This window comes from Gavialis gangeticus, unplaced genomic scaffold (assembly GCF_001723915.1).
Source record: "Gavialis gangeticus isolate Ggan-Ray unplaced genomic scaffold, GavGan_comp1, whole genome shotgun sequence".
Classification (NCBI taxonomy): domain Eukaryota; kingdom Metazoa; phylum Chordata; order Crocodylia; family Gavialidae; genus Gavialis; species Gavialis gangeticus.
Window position 1 is genome coordinate 58,564,705 of NW_017729034.1, and position 20,334 is coordinate 58,585,038.

The window sequence follows — 20,334 nt, forward strand, 5'->3', positions numbered from 1 at the left end:
ACAGAGAAAAATGCAACTTTTACCTAATAGAAGCCTTAAGACAATGGATTCTGAACTGGGTGCGATTTAAAATAGCTTTGTACTAAAGATGAATTTTTCAGATACTTGGAAACCTCATTGTATGTATATTGAGTTATCCAGCATATCCCAGAGTTGGGACCCAATTTACCATATTTTCTCACATATAACTCTGACCTTTTTCTTTAAAACCAGATGGTTGAAATTAAGATGCACATTATATGTGAGAAATAGGAATCCCTGTAAGTCCAGAAATTTGGTTGTGGGAAAGCTGAAACAATGCTAATGGCCATGGCTATGGGAGCCATGACTATTAACCTTGCCAGTTTGGGGGCGGCAGGCTCACGAGCAGGCCCAAGGAAAGATTTTTTTCTTCATGTTTCCTTTTACAAAAACAGGGTGCAGATTCTATTCAGGGGCAGATTAGATGCAAAAAAAATATGGTAATGGGGGGGAACTCTCATTCACTACTCAATGAAAGAGTAGTGAAAGAATGAAAGAAATACAGCCATTAAGACTGCCTTCCTTATATTATTTATATTTTGTTAAATATTAAAAATCACCTAAAATTTCCTTTTACATTTAAAATGTCAAAAATCAATATACTTTTATAATGTTGCCATTTATTTCAGTAGAACCTGAATCATTCATATCTGGGTGGCTTATAACCCACTTAATTCACAGCAAGCTGCTGAATTAAAGATGAGCCACTCACCTATTTCCTACAACTTTTACTTCAAAAGGCTCTATTTCTCTGATCAGCTGGAGTACAGCAGCAGTCCTACATGAAGTAAGATTTGAAATAAAAGCCACAGAAAACAGCTGGAATGCCCCAGAAATATCATGCAGCTACTTGCTGTGGCTCTGTACACCATGACAGTACAAAGGCGGGCTGCAGGAGTATCAACCAGCACTGCAGGAGTGGTTGCACTCCCAACTCCTTCCTGCCACCTCCTTCCCCCCCCGCACCTTCTACCCATCAGGGTGGGTAGACCACACCATGGGAGCAACAGCCAGAGACTTTTTTAAGTCCCCAAAACAGATAAGAATTCCCACCTCTTCCCCTCCCTGCTCAGAGACATATCCTCTACCACACCCCTCCCTTCTTCTTCTCCATTTACCCTACCTGCTGCTGTTCCAACTGCTCTGGAGGTAACAGAAGCTCCAATGTCATTCCAGCTGGGCGGCATGGGAGCCACGCTTGGCCTGGAACAGAAGCAGGTGGTGGGTTCTCCCTTCCTGTGCCTGCTCCCAGGCTAGCCAGGAACATCCAAGGGGACCAAGCAGGGAGGGGAAACTTGTCTGTCCACCCAGCTGGAGTGGGACAGGAGCTCCCCCCACCCTCAAGATAGTTGGGTCAGCAGCAAGCTGGGGAGGAAGGGACCATGCCTTTGAGCAGGGAAGGTAAAAGTGGAGGAATTCTTACCTGCTGTGGGGACTTAAAGTCCCTGGCTGCTGCTCCTGCCACATGGTCAGAAAGAGGGATGTGGCCATGTTACTGCATCCCCTTTGGATCTGCCCCTACACTTGCCCCCAGATCTTCTCAAACCCTCATCTTCACAAGCAGGTAAGCAACTCAACCCTGTGAAGTAGCAGGGTTCTACTGTATAGTTTTACTATAAGTATTATAATTAATCATAACTTTAACCTCTGAGCGTTAAGCCCTTGCTAAAGCAGAACAATGTTCCCATATTTTCTCAACCTCTTAAAACATTCTAAACAAATGTTTTTGCTTAGCCTTGTGATCATTAATAACTTTCAGATGTATGACTTTAAGAAGGAAAAAATAAAAGCATGGAATTAGTTTTTAAATTTCTTTATAAAGGGTACTAAAACTCAACTGCATGTTGAAACATTACATTATTTTTGTAATTTCTGATTGATTCCTTACTAATTACATGTAGATTGCCCACAGCCTTTACCCTTAATGTCATGCAGATGTGTGCCACTGAAATGTGGAATTACAGATTTTACATTTCAAAAAATAGTTTAAAATGTCCTTGAATAATTGAAGTGTGTGGTCCAACTGGATACCTTACTCCCAAGACTGCTCGTCTCAGACACTGTGCAGCACATCTGGGGTCAGCCCTTACCTTTGCTCGGTTCAAGCAGGACAGAATAAATATGTTGACGAGCAGGACGGTAAATAAGTGCCTGCCCAGGTAGCTCTGTATCCAGTTCATCCTCCAACGTGTTGCTGCATTCAACCTCTCCATTGCTCAGGATATTGAAGACCATGTAATTTTCACCTGTGATGTGCTGTTCTTTAGCTAACTGTTAATAAGGAGGAAAAAATTTCTACTTCAAAATTAAGTATGTACAAAATACCACAAAATTAACTGAGTTTTAAAATAAATAATATTTGTTTATCAATCTTGTTATCAATCCCAGGAAGCGAACAAATGCTTTTTCAAAATATCAGAATCCTAGATCTTTTGCTGAGAACAGGGAAATAATATAACATCATTAGCATGCCATTATTTTTTATGGAGAGGAAGAGTCCCCAAGAAACATGTCAATCTCTTCCTACCATTTTTTCCTCCTATTCTCAAAGATACATAGTGGCAACTTCTTTTCTAAGAGCAACCTGTAAAAGAGAAAAACAGTGCTAATCCTTCAGTTATCCAAGGTCTTAATAGATTTCATAGATTCATAGGTCTTGTATGCCTTCACCTCAGGGTAGCTAACACTGTGAACTACCTTAAAAGTACAAGTACAATGATGGTATATTAGATGAGGTCAGCAGTTCTCCTCTGCCTGGCACTGACCTTATCGACTTTACCTCCCAGGAAAACCAAAGTGTCTTGTTTTCATCATGCTTCTAACTTGACATTGCCTGTGTGTACTTGTTATCCTAAAGTGAAGAACACACCTCTATTTTAGCCTTGAAGAGCAGCCCTGAAGATGGTCACTGGAATAACAACATTCAACTGCACAATGCCAAGCTCACTATTTCTGCAGCAGTCCTGGTCTCCACAAGCCTGGGAGGCTCTGGGGCCCATACCAATTGCAGTAGACCAATCTAGTTTGTTTTACAAAAATCATTTCAGGATTCCATGATTTACCTCTGCTGTGAACAATCACTAAAGAGTTTTGTAAATTAAAAGACCATAGATGCCAAAAAGAAACCTATCAGTAGCAATATTTTAAATGTAAATAGCATCTTTGATTCAAGGGATCCAAATGCCACCAAAAATGCAGCTATCTGAAAAGCAGACCCTGGCAACCAATCAATGGCACAGACAACCACATACAGGCATCAAAAATTGCAATGAAAGTGCATGAAAATCTTTAATGACCCATTGGCAAACAGTAGGGATGCACTATAGAGATTTTTGGGGCCGATACAGATAGCCAATATATTTACGGAGGCATACTGGCCGATACCAATCTGATTTCCGAAACAGCTGCCTCCAGCCGGTAAATCCAATGTGGTGGAAGGGGAGGGGGCACAGATCAATGCCCCCCATGGTGAGGGAGGAGACAGGGGCAGGTGCTGCCCAGGCAGGACGGGGGGGCGGAGCTGCGGTTCATGTGTGTGTGGGGTTGGGGAGGCGGTTCCCACCACTGCTTGCACCCTGGAAGGGCATGAGGGGGTGCCCCCCAGATCGGAGTGGAGCAGGGGCAGACTGCAGCCAGGGCTGCAAGGGACACTTCTTGGCAGGGGCTGGGCTCAGAGCTGGTGCTGGCGGTGCTGGGAGGATGCTGCATCCACCCCAAAGTTTGCCACCACTCTGCTCCCAGCGCCACCACTGCCAGCCACAGCCCCAGCTCAACACCCTGCCTCCATCCACAAGCTGGGAAGAGCTGGGGCTGCATCAAGTGGCTGGTGGTAGTGGTGCTGGGAGTGGAATGGTGGTGAAATATGGGATGGATGTAGCATCCTCCCAGTGCCGCCAGCACCCACTCTGAGCCCAGCCCAGCTCTAACCCCACTAAGAGCCCTGCGCAGCCCACCCTGCCCTGCCCCAATCTGGGGGGCGCACACTGCCCGTGCCCTCCCACAGTGCAAGCAGCAGCAGGAGCCGCCTCCCAACAAGCTGCAGCTCTGGCCTCTCCCATCTTGCCTGGGCAGCACCTACCCATCCCATCCCTCACCGTGGGGGGGCTTTAATCTGCCTCCCTCCGTCCCAGTACCTTCCTTCCACCACACCGGATTTACCAGCTGGAGGCAACTCTCCACACTGCTGGCTGTACTCCTTGTTGCCTGAGCGCTGCACTCCAGCTGCGTGCAGCACAGGCATTTATTGGCCAAATTGTCAATCCCATCAGACCGATATCTGATACAGACAGTTTTCTTTATATCAGTACTGATCCGATATCGGACTTATGTACTGGTACACTGCTAGGAAACAGGGATTTTGTTTTTACAGTTGCTCCATATTAAATCTTGGGTTGTGATGGATCAACAACAATACTACAGAAACACAGCATACTTTCAAAAGAATTCTCAAGACAAATATGGAATAAATGAACATCTCTCAACAGCACCCAGCACCACAGCTTACTATAATGGCAGATCTAAATAGATTGTTTATATATTTGCTACTTCAACAAAACAAATGTTGTTCCAAAAAATGATTTTCAGATGCTAAAAAATTAAGTAGAAGATGGTACAAAATGTAATAAATTAAAATGAACAAGCATCTGTTTTAGCCTTATTACCTTCATAGGCTTAGGTGCAAAAGTTTTGTGAAAATGCAATTTTGCCACAATTTTGCAAAAATTCACATTTTATAGTCACTGAAAATTCAAATCAGAAGCTGGGCTCCAAACTAACTTCAGATAACAAATGTGTACAGTACAGTATACTAAAAAATGTTTCTACCCTCTATATGCAGGCAGGTACAATATGCATATATTTTTTCAAGAAAAGCACCAATGAGATCCAATATACCCAACGTGGTGATTAGGCTTTATAGACTGACATGTTAGAATTTAAGATAATTTATAAACACAATTAAGAGTTATCTATGCATTCCAAAATGTGAGTTTTGGTGTAGTATTTGCTTTGACAATGTTTAATAACTTGTAGTAGAAAAATGAACAAGCTGTACCTCTACAAATTAGACAGTAAATTCTTTATGACAGGGATGGTATTCTTCTGGATTTATACAGCAACCAGTGCAATGGGCCACAATCTCAACTGCGCTTTCTAGATGTTATTTTATTACAATGATATCACACTACACTGTTTGGGAACTGCAGCCCTTCAAATTAAAGATAAAACCAAGGGGTAATGACTTCTTGTCATGAAGATTGCATGGTATTGTCTTTCATAGTAGGGGTGTTAACCCTGATGTCCTGGCCCTAGTTCAGCCTTCATAATTACCACTGTGCCTAAGTAAATATTCTTTGAACATGAATTATAAAAAGCATTCTTCATTTTACATGCCATGTTTGTGTGTGGTATGCATAATGCCTCCTGTTTCTTTGGTATGACCAATAAATTATATATGGCTGTGTGGTGCTGCTGTTTTACCTCAGAGGTGACAGCATTTTAGAGATGGAAGAACTTGAGTAGGTTTGTAAGTTTTACATCGGTTTGTAAGGGGTTTGTAAATGCTTTGGGCGGGAAATCAAAAGTAAACATAAAATATAATTTTAAATAACAAAACAAGGAAATAATTTTAAATAATCAAGATGCTAGAAGTAAGAGACAGGTTCTGTCTCCTTCTGTAGCCTATAAGTACCTAACAAAACAGGGTCCCTTTACGAGACTTAGCAAATACTAAGTACTATGAGCATTAAATCTCAAGGGTTTTTTTTCTTAAACTACTAGCAATTTAACTTACTGTATTCCAGATTTACCACTGTTATACAAGCTAAATATGTCATGAAAATATAGTACCGGAACTATGAGAATGGGTAAATATCTAAATTATTATAATTATCAAAAGACATGAATGGTTCGTTCATTAGATCCTGAAATCAAGTTGCGTGTAAAAAACCCATCATTTTAGGATTTGGTTTACCTGGGACAGAAAGCATTTTACACATAGAAAATGTTCAAAGCCTATTCATTATCAAGGAATTATTAACAGAGACATTTTGAACAAGAATGTGATTAGATTTTAAAAAAAAACCAAATACCTGAAATATCTCCTGATCTGAGCACATGCCGGTGTCCTGCTTGGCTGAGAGTGCTTGGGAATTTGATAGAGAGGGAGGAAGCCAGGGAGACTGCTGACCAGGCAGGATATAGGACTCTATTGCCTTGCACAGTAATGTCTTGTCTGATCCCAAAGACAGCATCTCTTCTAAGTTCTTCACACTACTGTATGAACGTGGAAGTCCTGATATGTAGTTTGCTACAGCCAGAATTATGTTAGACCTTTTGTCATAGCTCTGGCTTTTAGGAGGACAAGAGGTTAAACATTTATGCCAAAAACCTTCCAAAGTAGCTTCTGGAACTACATCATTGCCAAGCAGACAAGCAAAAAAAGGGAGGTCTGTTATATTAAGATTTAGTGCACAGCAGAGGTTCTCCCTGGAATACATAACAGTGACCATCTTGTCCAAGCAGAGCTTTTCAATGGAGAAGTAGGGAGAGGTGTTATAGATGAGGTAGTCTGTATCTTGTCCAAGAATCCCCATGCAATTATGCTGCAGTCCATAAGAAGCCACTTCATAGTCTGCTTCTTGCAATGAACATATTATTTTCTGACCCAGGGACTTTAAGGCAAAGCGTGTGAAAGTAGCCAAACCAGAAGGAATAAAGAGCATCCCTCTCCCTGGTTGCTGCCTGTACGTCTTGATGAACTGAAAGATTCTGCCTATTTCCTTGTTATTCTTCAACCTCCGTTTAACCCATTCACTTCTCTTTTTCTGTTCCACAACACCATCAAAAAAGAATACCAGCTTGATATCAGCTGCTGTGAAAGCATTAATAAAATCCTCTAATTTGGCAAGATACTCTCGCCACTGGCCACCACAAACCCAAGATTCTGGTGTATACCAGTGTCGTATACAACTCAGGGCATCTACCACAATTACTGGAGGAGAGTCAGGATAACTCATGCGATGTTCTTCTGCCATTTCCTTCAGATTTATCATTTTGTGTACATCATGGCAAACATTTGCCACAAATCCCTGAAGACCTTTAATGCCCATAGTTGGCTTCTTTGTACAACCAATTGTTTCAGATATCTGAAAAATGAAAAATCAAACAAGTATTGTAAAGCACAAGTAATGATGGCCAACAGAGGAAAGAAATAGGGAATCATGATAACTGGGTTCTGTTTCTAGTGTAACTAAAGACTAAGTTCTTGGCTCTTCACCTCTCTGAACCTGTTTTGCCAGCTATAAACCTCAGACACCTAGCCATCTTCATTAAGTCCTTTGCTTTCCACCTTTTGCTATCAGTGTGTCAGGGCAAAGGGCTACCTTGTTGGAAATATTACCCTGAAAACCAACCCACAGCTAACATTTATTTTTAATATAAACATTCAAAGTATAAAGAAAATTGACCATACCTATTTCAACTACTCACAGTTGACAGCAAAAAGTGTGTAGCATCTCCTTTGCCTAAAGACTGCAACATAGACTAATGACTAGATTCTCAAGAAGACAGCACTCACACGGCTCAGGAATTGGTGGGAACAAGTGCTCAGTAACTTTGGCCTTGATCTAACAAACAGATCCATGTGAGTACTGTACCCACATGCCTATTTGAAGCCCCAGCATAGTCACTAGTTCACTCCTAGGAATGCACTTGCAGGATCAGGAACTATTAAGTGTCTCCATAGTAATTTTAGCTGCAACAGTCACATTTTAGATTTAAAATTTCATTCATTTTATTATAAAGTTTTAAAACTTAAAAGGTAAAGATGAAAACAAATTTAAATAAACAGAAACTTGTTCGTGTGGTTAGCTTACAATGATGTTTAACAGGACAAACATTTTTCAGGTCACTATCAAACATGCTTATTTTGAATCAACTGATCTAAATTTAAAACAGTATAAAATGGCTGGAATCTGAATAAGTAAAAGGAAGGGGTTATTCATGTTGTTTCCTATATTAAGAATTGCCACTCACAGCTATATCCACAAGTTTTCTGGCAGTGGTATTTAAAAGCATAGAAAAGAAAGCAATTTATAGGTTGTGAAAATAAATGTGAGAAAAAGAACAAAACTTAGACCTCCACCTGCCTCCAAGTTGCATTTACAGAAATCCTAGTTCATGCTAGATGATTTGCACAGCTTTCATGCTAGCTATTTTTTTCTACCAATACAAATATAGTTTACATCAAAAGACTCTCCATTAAAAAAAAATCAGTACTGATTTTTTAATGCAGCAAAACAAGGCTGGTTTTGGTTGGGAGTGGAGGGGGAGATTTACTTTGACTTTATTCAAAACGGCCCCCTCATTTCTCACCCAAACAGTGAAGAAATTCACTGAATGTTTTAATTAAGCAGGTACAAGTTTTTTCTCTTTCACACTGCTGATTTCTCACATTTTGAATTACAAACTACATCAGGAGTGTTACATTACAATATATTTGACTCTAGTATACAAAAGAAAAGACCAGAATAAAAACTATTATAGATTTACAACTCTGAAAGGTGTTTGTGTAGTTTTTTTTTTCTTTCTCAGAACTTTAAATATTAGCACCCTTCATATGTAGCTCCTAAACATTCTTTTTGGCATGATGTGAAATGTCTGTCAATACTATTTTTTTTATAAATAGAAAGCTGCACTTGTGCAAGTATTAATTTCCTTCACTGCTGCACAGGTGTATAAAGCACAGCATTACTTTCTCCACAAATACTATTTCCAGAACTATGTGCGTAACCATCAGATTCTAGCAGTGTCACAGTAGGACATTTTCCTCCAGCGGATGCCTGGAATACTAGTACATGCAATCACACCAGGAATTTCTTTCCAGAAACCCTTTATCATGTTCCTTGGAGACCCAGCTATGGATGCACATATGAAAGGAGAGCAGCCTCCCAACCGCTCCACTACTGTTGTGTGCAGTCTGAGGTCATCCTGTGTATAACAGACAAGTGGTACTCAAGGTTTTGGCCCCGCAAACCAGATGAATAGGTCAGGGCCAGATTGGGCACCCTGCTGCCCCTGTGTGCCACTCCCACCCAGCCCTGTGTGCTGGAATCAAGATCCAGGAGCCCCCTGTGTTGCTTCTGCCCAGCCCTGTGTGCTGGGATTGGGCCTAAGCCACCCTGCATGCTCTATCTACCACACAGAGCCATGGTCCAAGGGTCCTTGGGGCACCCCGCAGGACAGATGATATGGTGCCACGGGCCAGATCTGACCGCAGAGTAGGGCTGAGCACTCCTCTAATAGGTCGCTACTGGCTCTTTAAAGGTAATTTAAACTGCTTCTGTAGAAAAGCAATAGGTCTGAAAAATAGTTGCCTATGATCTGCTCATTCATTCCTCACCAAAAGAAGCAAAAGAGTTGCACTGAACAATTTAACAGCTAAGTAATTACTCACTTATGGAAATATTTCCCAGTATTATTGGATGCGTCTATATCTGAAACATTCTTTTGTTTAATACTAAGGCCCATCTATACTGCAGAAATTTTTCAGAAAGTGTCCCACAATTGCTAGCACTAATTGAATGTTATCAATAGAAACAACTGCAAGAGCTCTAGTATAGACACGCTGCAGAATTTAGCAGTATGTCCCATAAGCATGCTCAAAGTATTCAAAACAGTATTAAAGCCTTAACTTTTGTGCCATCATACTAGAGCAATTGAAACAGGTAGTACAAGAGATTAAAGGACTCTTTTAAACCACAGAACAGCCTAACCTAAATCAGCACTGAAAGTTGCCCCAGCGTTGCCCCAACCCTTCGACAAACTTGTCACTATGGTCCTACATGCCACCTCTGGGCAAGAAGATAGCTCAGCCTCCAGTCCTTTTCACTCAACCTCCCCGCTGAGACTGACACGTGTGCCAATTTGGGCTTGTCCACATCAAAATTGGGTCACGTCTGTATGCACTTGTGAACAATAAAATCAGATGTCACAATTATGACCATAACTTAGCGGTCAGTGTAAACCAGCAGAAAGCGTTCAGCTTCATGTGAAACAGCATCATCTTTTTATGATACAGATACAAGTATAATGTCAAATAGGGTGGGTTTTTTTTCCTGTGATGTTAGAAAGGGGCTCAAACCATGAGATTTTACTACTTCAAACAGTCTTCCTTTTTCACTAACAACACAGGTGAGCTTGAATGGACAACCAAAAGATGAAAGATTCTGTATTTTCCTGCCAATTCTGAGCACCAGACAGCCCCACTAAAAACAATGGGCATTTATACATGTGCTCTGGGCGTGGGCGCTTTAATTAGAGCAGCCGGAGGATCTCATGTATCAGAATCCCTATGCTTAAAGATAGGCAGGGGGGGCATGCTTTATCTAAAGCTCACTGAATAAGCCTTAGATAAAGTGCCTCTGCCGCCATTTTTAAGTGCAGGGACACTGATACACGAGATGCAGGAGGATGCTGGAGCATGGTAGTTACTGGAGGCTCATGGTCAGGCTTTATCCTGTCCACTTTCATGTGTCAAGTGGACAGGATAGACTGGAGTAACTGGATCTTGCTGTCCACATTTATGCAAAACTCCTATAGCATTCCTGCCTCATGGTCACTAACACTTGACAGTTTAATATACCACACTGAATGTACTAGAGTCTGCTCCAACGTGCTGTAGTTACAGCAGGGGCAGGCAATTATTTCAGGCAGAGGGCCGCTTACTGAGTTTTGGCAAGCAATCCAGGGCCGCATGACAGGCAGCCAGGGGCAGATAAATATTAATTTTCTAAGTTTTTTAGGGGGCCCGCAGGCCGGATAGAATGGCCTAGCAGGCCGCATCCAGCCAACATTTTGCCCACCCCTGAATTACAGCATGTTGGAGCAGCCTTGCTGCAGGTGTATAGGCGCCCAGTGGGTACGGCCTGAACCTGCTGCTTTTTTCCAGGTTGGGCTGCTCCAAGCTGTGCGCACCCACACACAGCTGCGCACAGCTCCCCAGGGCCGCGGCTGAGTGGCAACCTGGCGGCAAAATACTACTGACTTTATCTCAACAGCAGGCAGCCCCCCTCTTGCACAACACAAGCATTAGTGCATCCATTGCGTGAAGCGGCACGTCTCAAACCGGCTGTCCCCACTTCAGGGCACCCTGACATCCCCGAGGTTTCCGGGGGGCCCCGCAGCGGAGCCCGGAGAGGGGCAGCAGCCACGACCACGGGGCACTGCCGGCCCCAGGCTCGACCGCTCGCAGGGGAGGAGGGGGGTGGGGAGAAAGGGGGGACGCACTGTCCTTCAGTAACTAAAGGCCCTACCTAGCAACGTCGGCAACCCCACGCTAAACCGAGGCACCGCTTCCGCTTCCGCTGTCGTAGGAGGGGAGGGCGGGGCAGAGCGGTCTGCGCCTGCGCCTGCGCTCTCCGCTGAGCTGCCCGAAGGGCTGGGCGCCGGCTGGGAGCGACGACACAACGTTCGGAGGGAGCACGTGATTCGCTTGCCCTGTGCTCGGCGGGCGGCCTCTCCCCCGCCGACTGAGCGGGCCCTTCCCACGCGCTCAGCCCCGCGCCCCTGCCCCGCCCCCACTGTGCTCGGTTCCGCTCCCGCTGAGCGGTGGGGGCGGCTGCTCGCACGTGCGGAGGCTTTGCAATGAGGCGCCACACGCATGCACGGACATATACATACAGAATATACGTACATGCATACGTGTATGCACACATATACCTGTACACACGTGCACATACATATGCACGGATGCACGTGCACATACCTGCATACGTGCACATGCATATACACGCACACATGCACATACATGTGCATACATATGTGCATATGCACATGTAGATACGTTCATATGGCTGGCACGGTTCTTTGAGTAGATGGGATATCTTTTATTAGACCAAGTAGTTGGAAAGAAGTTCTTGGCAAGCCTTTGGGCGCAGTCACCCTTTTTTCTTCAGGCATAGGGAGTCTCTCCTGTGTATGTATCCATACATGCACATACATGCATACATACATGTGCATATACACAGATGCACACCATCGCCCATGACATATATACAGCATGTCTTCCTATGAGCAGGGGACATTACCTGCCCTGGGCTCTCCTGCTATTTCTTCCATCATCTTACTGTGCTGTCCTATCCCCTTACCCCACTTTCCTCCCCACAGCCCCACCTTCTTCCCTACCGCACACGCACAGGCTGATCGGTCTCACGGTAACCGGAATGATCATGTTCTCAGCTGCGCATCTCTCTTTTGTAAGACTGTGTTGTGTTTTCAAGCAACTCTTCCTTGCAGTCTCATTTTACATGGGTGGGGCAAGGGGGATAAGGAAATGTTTAAAAGATGTATTTGTTTAAAAAAAAAAAAGATGGGTTTGGACTGGCTGAGATATGTAACCACGTGAAAAGGACTTGCTTAACCACATCCCCTCATTTTTAATACTTTTGTTGTTTTTTTATTGGGGTCTCTTTTTCTATGTCCATTTATTGGACTTGGGCTTTAAAAGGAGTGTCTCCTAGCAGCAGAATGCAGAAGGCTCATTCATATTACAATGGGCAGAGAGGAAAGAAAGAGCCTGGTTTGTTTAAACTGCTTCTGTCTTCATTCACAGCCTGATGTCCATGTGCATTGTGCTGGCTACAATGGGACTAAAGGACTCATTGTGGTCGAAAACAAATCAAAATAGAATAAGAGATGATAAGATAAAAGAGTCATGCAACAAAATTGTTCAAAAAATCTAAGTCTTACATCTGAGATTTATGTTACCTTTTGGCTGCTTGGCCTATTGACCAATGTTTATAATAACCACTAGAGTTTAATAAACAAAGCAGGCCATGGGAACTTTAGATGCCGTCTTTAAAGGCGCCCTGTCGCAATGGCATAGGGGTGTCCCCTGATTTGGGGTAATAATTATTGCTCTATGCTTGCATACATTTTACAACTGCCCTTCGCTTGTTTTGACCCTGGTGCTTTCCTAGTGGCAAACTAGACATAATATCATCTTGATAAAAAAATGCCAAAGCCCCCTTTGTGTGTGCAAACAGCATGCTACCATGGATGCTCCCCCTTAGCTCACAAGATGCTTGCATAGCCTACTTGGGCCTGAGAGGCAACAGGTGGAAGCCTGAATAACTTCACATATTTTCAGGGGGGAAAAGAGGGACTTTGGGGAGCTGATTTAAGGATTAGATCAGATGTTATTGCCAGTGAAAAATTAAACAGAGCAGTGCTCTAGGGAGTACAGATTAATATATTTAGTGACTCTGCATACACAAAGGCTTACCATTGTAGCCACGTCTGAATGCCTGTGAATAGGATGGAACATATGCGGCCTGTCACCACAGGTGCCCACATCTGTTCTTCTCCAGGCAGATGCTCACAGAAAAGGGGAGAGCAATTCCAAAAGCATGGATCCGCCCCACCAAAACCCATCCTCTTTTCATAATCACCTTCTGCAGAGTGGTTGCTTTCTTTTTCCTGCCTTGTAAATATAAGACCTACAGAGAGAAGTGGAAAAAAAAATTAAAAACAATGTCATGAAAACAGGAGGATATTTGGAAAACCTCAGAAACAAGTGAAGGGAAAAAACAACCAACCTCCCCAAAACAAAAACAAAATAAAAACACAAAGTAAAACCAAAACAAACCCCCCAAAGCAGAAACAACCACAAAAGTATTGTTTCCAGGTTTGTACTGGCAGTGTAAAGCATACAATAATAAAATAAAATTGATTAGTAGGCCATATAACAGAAGAAGACACTATTCATATGGTGGTGTGGTGTGGTGTGGTATGCTATAATCAAGTGTAGTCTAGTCAAGTCTAGTCTAGGCTAAACTGTGCTGTACTGATGTATGAAGCTATTATTTGAAGTTTAAAACCTTCAGGCTTAAAACAGTGATTAAAACCTTCTAACAAGGAGAAGTTCTCTTTCCCTTAAGGAACAAGAGAACACAGATGACATTGTTGCTAATATTGGGACTACTGTAAGGGGAATATTTTTATTCCACCCACTGAAAATTCATAATCCATAAATAAGTCATGTATTCCTAACAAACATTGAAACTAAGAAGCTGCCACAACCTCCCTCATTTTCTTCATGTGTCAAGTGGACAGAATAGACTGAAGTAACTGGATCTTGCTCTCCACATTTATCTAAAACTCTTATATCATCACTGGTTTGGTAGAAAAGGAGAAAGGTTTATTCTAACAAAACTATCTAGGCTTTTTCTTGCAACCCCTGATCTCAGCCCCATTGGCTTCCTTGTGTCACGGGATCAGGCTCATCTGTTTAATACCTCCCATGCCTTTACACCCAAACCTCTGGCAAATAAATCATCTTGCTGGGTATGTTCAAGCAGAACCCCACTCAGGTAAATTCGAATTTTTCAGAACTAAGGCGAGCAGGATACATTCCAATGGGAAGGTGTTTCTACCAGAACTCATGAGATAAAGATTGTGCTCAGAAAGACATTTGGAGCTAAGAGGGAAGAGAGAAAAATATCAGTGATACCATTTTGGTAATTTTATTCAAAGGAAAATAGTGCTGCAGTAAGTGACACTTTTAAACCTCTGTTTCTTGCACTGCATGATCTAAACAAGCCATTTGAGAGATGCTGGTATGTGCTGGTAGAGTATGTTGGCTTTCTTCCAAGATTTGCAGTTTGTGGGTAGGGGATAAGGAGTAAAATAACAACAATAATAATGATGATGTGGTATTTTTAGGGTCATGGAAAAGAAAGTGTGTGTGTGTTGCGGGGTGGAGAAATGAGGAATGTTAACCTTGTCGTATTCATATTCTCATTCCTTGGAGTCTCAGAACAGCAGAGACTCCCTATGCCTGAAGAAGGGTGATTGCACCTGAAAGCTTGCAAATAACGTTTTTTCTCAACTGCTTAGCTGGTCTAATACAAGATATCACATCTACTCAAAGACCTTTGCCAACCTTTTCATATGCTTCTGAAAGACGAGACAGGTTAAATCTTGGAGTCTTCCCTTCGTCAAGTGCCCATTGACTTCCTGAGTTCAGGCTGCCCAGCTTGGGCCACTATTGATAAGTGTGACCAGACTTAGAAAACTTGCTGTTGAAACTTTTTACATCATTTCCAGCCTTTGATGGAGTAAGAAATCAAGTGAAAAACAGTCATGTAATTGACGAAATGAGCCTATGTCAATTGCCTTTCCTTCTCAACAAAATTATCACCCAGCATTGCCATAGTTAAGGAGGATTATTACTGAAATCCATAAACCCAAAGAACAATGTCAGAGGTACATTCCCGTTCCTTGCAGAGAATATGTGTAGCTCTGTGAATAATGTACCTTCAATCAGACACAGCTATATAAAACCCAATTAGAGTCCACACTAAAATTGTGTCAAAGGCCCTGGGAAGGCCCTCTTCTCCACCAGCAAAGGGAATGGCATAAAAATATGCAAGGGCAAAAGCAAATGGAAGAGATCTGAGTGGAGAGAGACTAACAGATCTTAGTGATCGTGCCTTTCTCTTGTCGACAGTGGATCCCTTTCACTTCTCTTTGCGATGGTGTGGTGCATACAGTTAGAAGAAGAGCCTGGGTGAATCTGAGGTGGCCCCAACTTGAATTCACCCCGGCGTCTTCAGCTGCCCTGCGGTTTTCCTTGTGGGAAGGTGGCCGGAGGCAGTTCTGCAGCGCTACAGTTTGGCCCCGGCAGAGCCTGAATGCGCAGCTATGTTCAGCCTGTGTGAAAGCTGCTGGGAGCAGGTCACAGCAGCCTCCCCCCACCCTCCCCCGGGGTCGATGGCAATCTGTTGGTGGGGGAGATGGGCTGGCCTATTGTCGTGCCTTATTGTGTGTGTTTGGTTTTGTTCCTGCTCTGGCCTGGAGGTATGTGTAATCCTGCGCCCATCACATTTGCTAAATTTGCCCTAAGGAACCGGCAGATGTTCCCTTGGCAGACATCGGCACGCGACTGACCTCAGCCCTTTGCAAGAATATTCCCTTAATACAAGCCTTTCCATTTCGGAGCGGGGACAGCAGCAGCACACTCCAAAAGAAAAAGAAAAAAAAAACATATGAAGAAGAGGCATCAACTTGCCAGCGAGTCCCTATGGCCTGCCTCGAGTCGGAAACGAGCCAAATAAACAAACCCAAACAAAACCAGGCGAGCAAAGGCAAAAGGAGGGTTTCCCCCTCCTGTTCGAGCAGTAAAACGTATATAGGGGCGACTTTCAGATTTGCACGGGAGAGGGCTGAAGAGCAGCTGGCTGCAGTAATCTGATCTGGAGACAAAGGAATGCCCCGTCGGTTCTAGGATCACAGGTAAACATCCAAGCTTTGTTATGAAAATGAGGGGCTAGGATAGGGCTAGAGCAGATGATTTGCGATTTGAAAAAAAAAAAGAGAGAGAGAAGACGAAGAGGGGGCTGGGGGAGGGGGAAGCCAGCGAGCTGCTTATCTATCATCTGGGCCTCTCTGTGTGCCAGCTGAGCCACGCGACTGCCCTTTCTTATTCTAATCAGCACATGCCTTTGCAACTTTCTACAAACCTACATGCTAAACTTCTTAATCCCCTCGCACATAAAACACATGCGAATATCCAACAGAAATATATATAGATATATATATATACCGCCAGCATATTACTCCCATAATTGATGCATTGTAACCCGGCCCTTTCATCCCCGCTTCGCACCCCATCCTGTCTTTATCAAAAATAAAAGAGACCGAGTTACATCAAAGGCTTACATTGCATAACACTCCCCGGGAAAGCATCTTTTCCCACCCCAGGTAAGAGGTTGAGCTGTTTCAGAGTAGAAAAAGCTACACGTGCCCACAGTCAAGATCCTGATCATATCATCAGGCCCCGGCAGATTGCAGTGGTTTATGATTATGATTGGGGTGGGGGGAGAGTTGCAATCACACCCTCTCAGCATGGCCGGACAGCTAGGAATACAATCTCAGGTCCTGCTGTCTCCTTCCTAACCAAGCTTGAAGTCCAGGTGCCTTATACATATCCTTCTGTGAAATATGTCTATATATATTAACAGGTCCGCGGAGGTGTAGCTCCCACACCTGCAGATGCAACACACGCCAGGCTCAGCTATTGCCCACACTCAGCTGCACGTACCCAGCTGCACGTAGGCATGTGTCACCGGGCTCTGGGTGCCTCTCCAGCCCTTGAGATAGACAAGCCTACAGCTGGTAAATAAGCAGCCCCCTGCCTAAACTGGAGCGTGGTCCTCCCTCTAATTAATAGACACTCCTTGGAGTGACTTTACCCATCATCTGCTGCGTTTAGAAAGGCAAGAGATCGGCTCTCAAGGTTGCTGGGTTGTGCTTCTTGCTAGAGAAGTGGGGGTCTGTCATTACAGGATGGCATGAATTCATTCAGGCAGCTTGAGAGAAGCCAGGAGTCTCCTGGCCTCGTGGAAATGTTGTGTCAGCTCCCCCTTTCTTATCATAACATCATAGAAAATGAGGGTTGGAGAGGACCTCAGGAGGTCACCTAGTCCAACCCCCTGCTCAAAGCAGGACCAGCCCCAGCTAGATCATCCCAGCTAAGGCTTTGTCTACCTGGGTCTTAAAATCCTCCAAGGATGGAGAGCCCACCTCCTCTCTGGGTAACCTGTTCCAGTGTTTTACCACCCTCCTAGTGAGAAAATTCTTCCTAATAGCTAACCCAAACTAATATCTAACCTAGGCAAGAGCAGTGCCCCCCTTTCTAATGGCAGAGGGAGCTGCCCTGGCTGCACCACACTCTCCCCTGGCAGGGGTAGGCTTCCTTCCAGCTCTTTTCGTTGCCTCCTGGTCCTTAATGAGCCTAACTGTGTACAGTACATTTGCTGAGACATCAAAAACTAGTTAAAAAGGGTTCCAGCCTTTTCCTAATGAGGAAGGTGAGGATTTATTGCCTCTCTGCGCTCGCAGGACAAGGGGCTGCTGCGGCCATGCCACTGCCAGGCTGCTTAACATACTTTAACTTAAGCTGCCTGTGCATTTGGGGGGCTCTGGGTCTGGACGTGTGAGAGGAGTATAGAGACATGCAGTTGCGAGTGAAAAAACGCCATTTGGTTAGGAGCAGATGGCTGGCTAGGGGGTTGATCGCGTCTAAAGGCGTGTCATCCCCCTTCAGCTTGAATCCCTGAGGGCTCCCCTTGTCTTCAAAATCAATGAAAATTAAAGTGCAGAGAAAGGATGAATAGTTAGACCTCGAGTCCCTCCTTTGTTCGTCCCAGCTACTGGTGGACAGGAGTTAAACTACAACAGCCTCCTATAGAAACACTTAAGTTAAACAGTCTCCCCGTTAGCCCAGCATCTGAAAGGGAGAGGGAGAGCGGGGAGAGAAAAAAGCAGAGGGGGGAGGAAAAAAAGAGAGGAGCTTTCTGCTTGATTTCCCCAATACAGAATCGCGTGGCATAAATTAAGTTGGAAAAGAATAAGTGCATTGGGCAGGATTCTGATGGATTTTACGACGCCTTTCAGTTACGCTTTGCAGCAGTAATCGAGAAATCTGTGCCGCGTCAATTTAACAAATACTTGATACCGAAGGGGGGTTGTTAGAGATTTAGGACAATTTTTTGTTGTCGTTGTAGGTTTAAGCCCTTGCGCGTGTAACTTTTTATTTCCCGGTGTTTTAAGCGCCGATGCCAATGATTCCACTTTCTCTCTGCACCAGATGAAAAGGTTCGTGCTGATAGATCACTTCTAACCTCCGCGGACCCCAAATTTCAAGATATCCCCCACCCCCATCACCACCCCCTGTGCTCCCATTTGCCTGGCACACAAGTTTGAGCCGATTCCCCACCTCCTAGCCAGCAGCACTGTTGCAAAGTTTTCAGGAGCAGTGGCAAGCCATTCAAAAAGATGTTGACACTAGGTGGCAAGAGTAATTTACAGTTAAATCTAGATGCAGCGTGCTCGGTTCACTTATCCCCGGAGTTGCAGGAAGGAGGTGAGGGTGGGTGGATTTCTTTCTTAACTCCTTAGGCATGGACCTCCTCAATGGGTCAGACCCTGCAGCCTTTACTCAGAGGGACTTCGCTAGGAAGCGGAGGGCTGAGATCTTGGGGTTTTCAAGTGATTGTCCCAGAGGTCTCACTAAGCAAACATTCCTGTGCGCCAGAGCTCTCGGATAAATTACACATTTGGCCCAAGTTATGTTTAAACAGAGGAGAGTCAAAGGGTGAAAGGTTGCAGATATTTTGATCCCTGTTTAAATGGCACGGGTGCTTGAGGGGGTTTGGTGTCAGCAGGGGAAAAATCAGGATCTTCTCCCGGCCGGTATATACAGTTACAGTCCTGGATGGGCTAGGCTGAATGCATTCATTAGTGGGTTTTTTTTAATTAGTATTAACCAGTGCTTTTTACTTGAAGAAGTGTTTAAGAATTTTTCCCCCCAGTGCATTGTAAGATAATTTGTGATCAAGACATCTGCTTCAATGAAAGTCACATTTTGCCATGCAAATGCACGTTTCAACCCAATAAAGTAGCCATAATAAGGCTTTTAGCATGGCATACCTACAGTGAGGTTATTGTAGCTAAATCCTCTCCTTCGCACACAAGCTTAATCTGTGCTGAAATGATCTGTTACAATTAAAATGACATTTACACAGACAGTTACACCTTGCATTCTAATGAAGCTGCCTGAGCCCATCTAGGTGTTGAAAAAGCCTCCCGCACAAAAAAACCTACCACCACAACAAAAAACAAACCCGCAAAACAAAGTGGTAAAACAAACCCCCAAACCCTCAGCTCCCAGTTCGATGCCAAAAATTGCCTTCCAACTTTTTGATCATCCCCTTCCAACCATAATTAAGAAATTTCTCAGTGATAAGCGCCCGGCTAAACTCCTCTCCCTTGGTTCTAGCATCAAAACAAAAGTTCCAGTGTGTGATGGATGTGTAAAAAATAATAAGGTGACGGTTGGTGTAAAGATTTTTTTTATTAGGGGGAGGATGCTGGAAGGGTTTTCTTTAAAAAAAAAATGTGCGGACATTGTTGTAGAAGCAGTAGCGTGCGCCGAGGGGAGCTCTTTCTCTCCCTGGTATTGTGCAGGGAGCAGGTGCTGTCTACATTACCATACAGCTGAGAGCACAAAGAGCCAACTGATTCAGCCCTCACACAATAACAAACTGCCTTAATGACAGCCACGCGAGCGACACACACCAAACTCACTTTTTTACTAAGCTGGAGGAGGAAAAGGGGGGGGGCAAAAAAGGGGAGAGATGCGGATGAAGAGGAGGATGATAATCATAGAGGAGATCGGACCCGCCCGGGCTTTGCTCGGTGTTCCCAACTGAGTCGTGGAGAAGAGAAAATTAAAAAAAAAGAAAGAAAGAA

At 44.0% G+C, this 20,334-nt stretch overlaps 1 protein-coding gene across 8 annotated transcripts in view; it reads right to left on the reverse strand.

The window, feature by feature from the left end:
• FAM120B (family with sequence similarity 120B) overlaps nucleotides 1-11,455 on the reverse strand; it is a 103,838-nt gene extending 92,383 nt beyond the window's left edge. For 2 of the 8 annotated variants that reach the window (XR_002099447.1, XM_019527424.1), the window contains exons 1-3: nucleotides 11,334-11,454; nucleotides 6,111-7,166; nucleotides 2,112-2,292 (exon numbers count right to left, since the gene is read on the reverse strand). Coding sequence is in view for 5 of the 8 variants with exons in the window: in XM_019527424.1 (XP_019382969.1) it covers nucleotides 2,112-2,292; nucleotides 6,111-7,130 (1,201 nt within the window). In the remaining 3 variants the exon portion in view is untranslated. Of the gene's footprint in view, nucleotides 1-2,111; nucleotides 2,293-6,110; nucleotides 7,167-11,333 lie in introns of all 8 variants that reach the window. The other 6 variants (XR_002099445.1, XM_019527421.1, XR_002099446.1 and 3 more) reach the window with 4 other exon arrangements.
• Nucleotides 11,456-20,334: the final 8,879 nt, after the last annotated feature.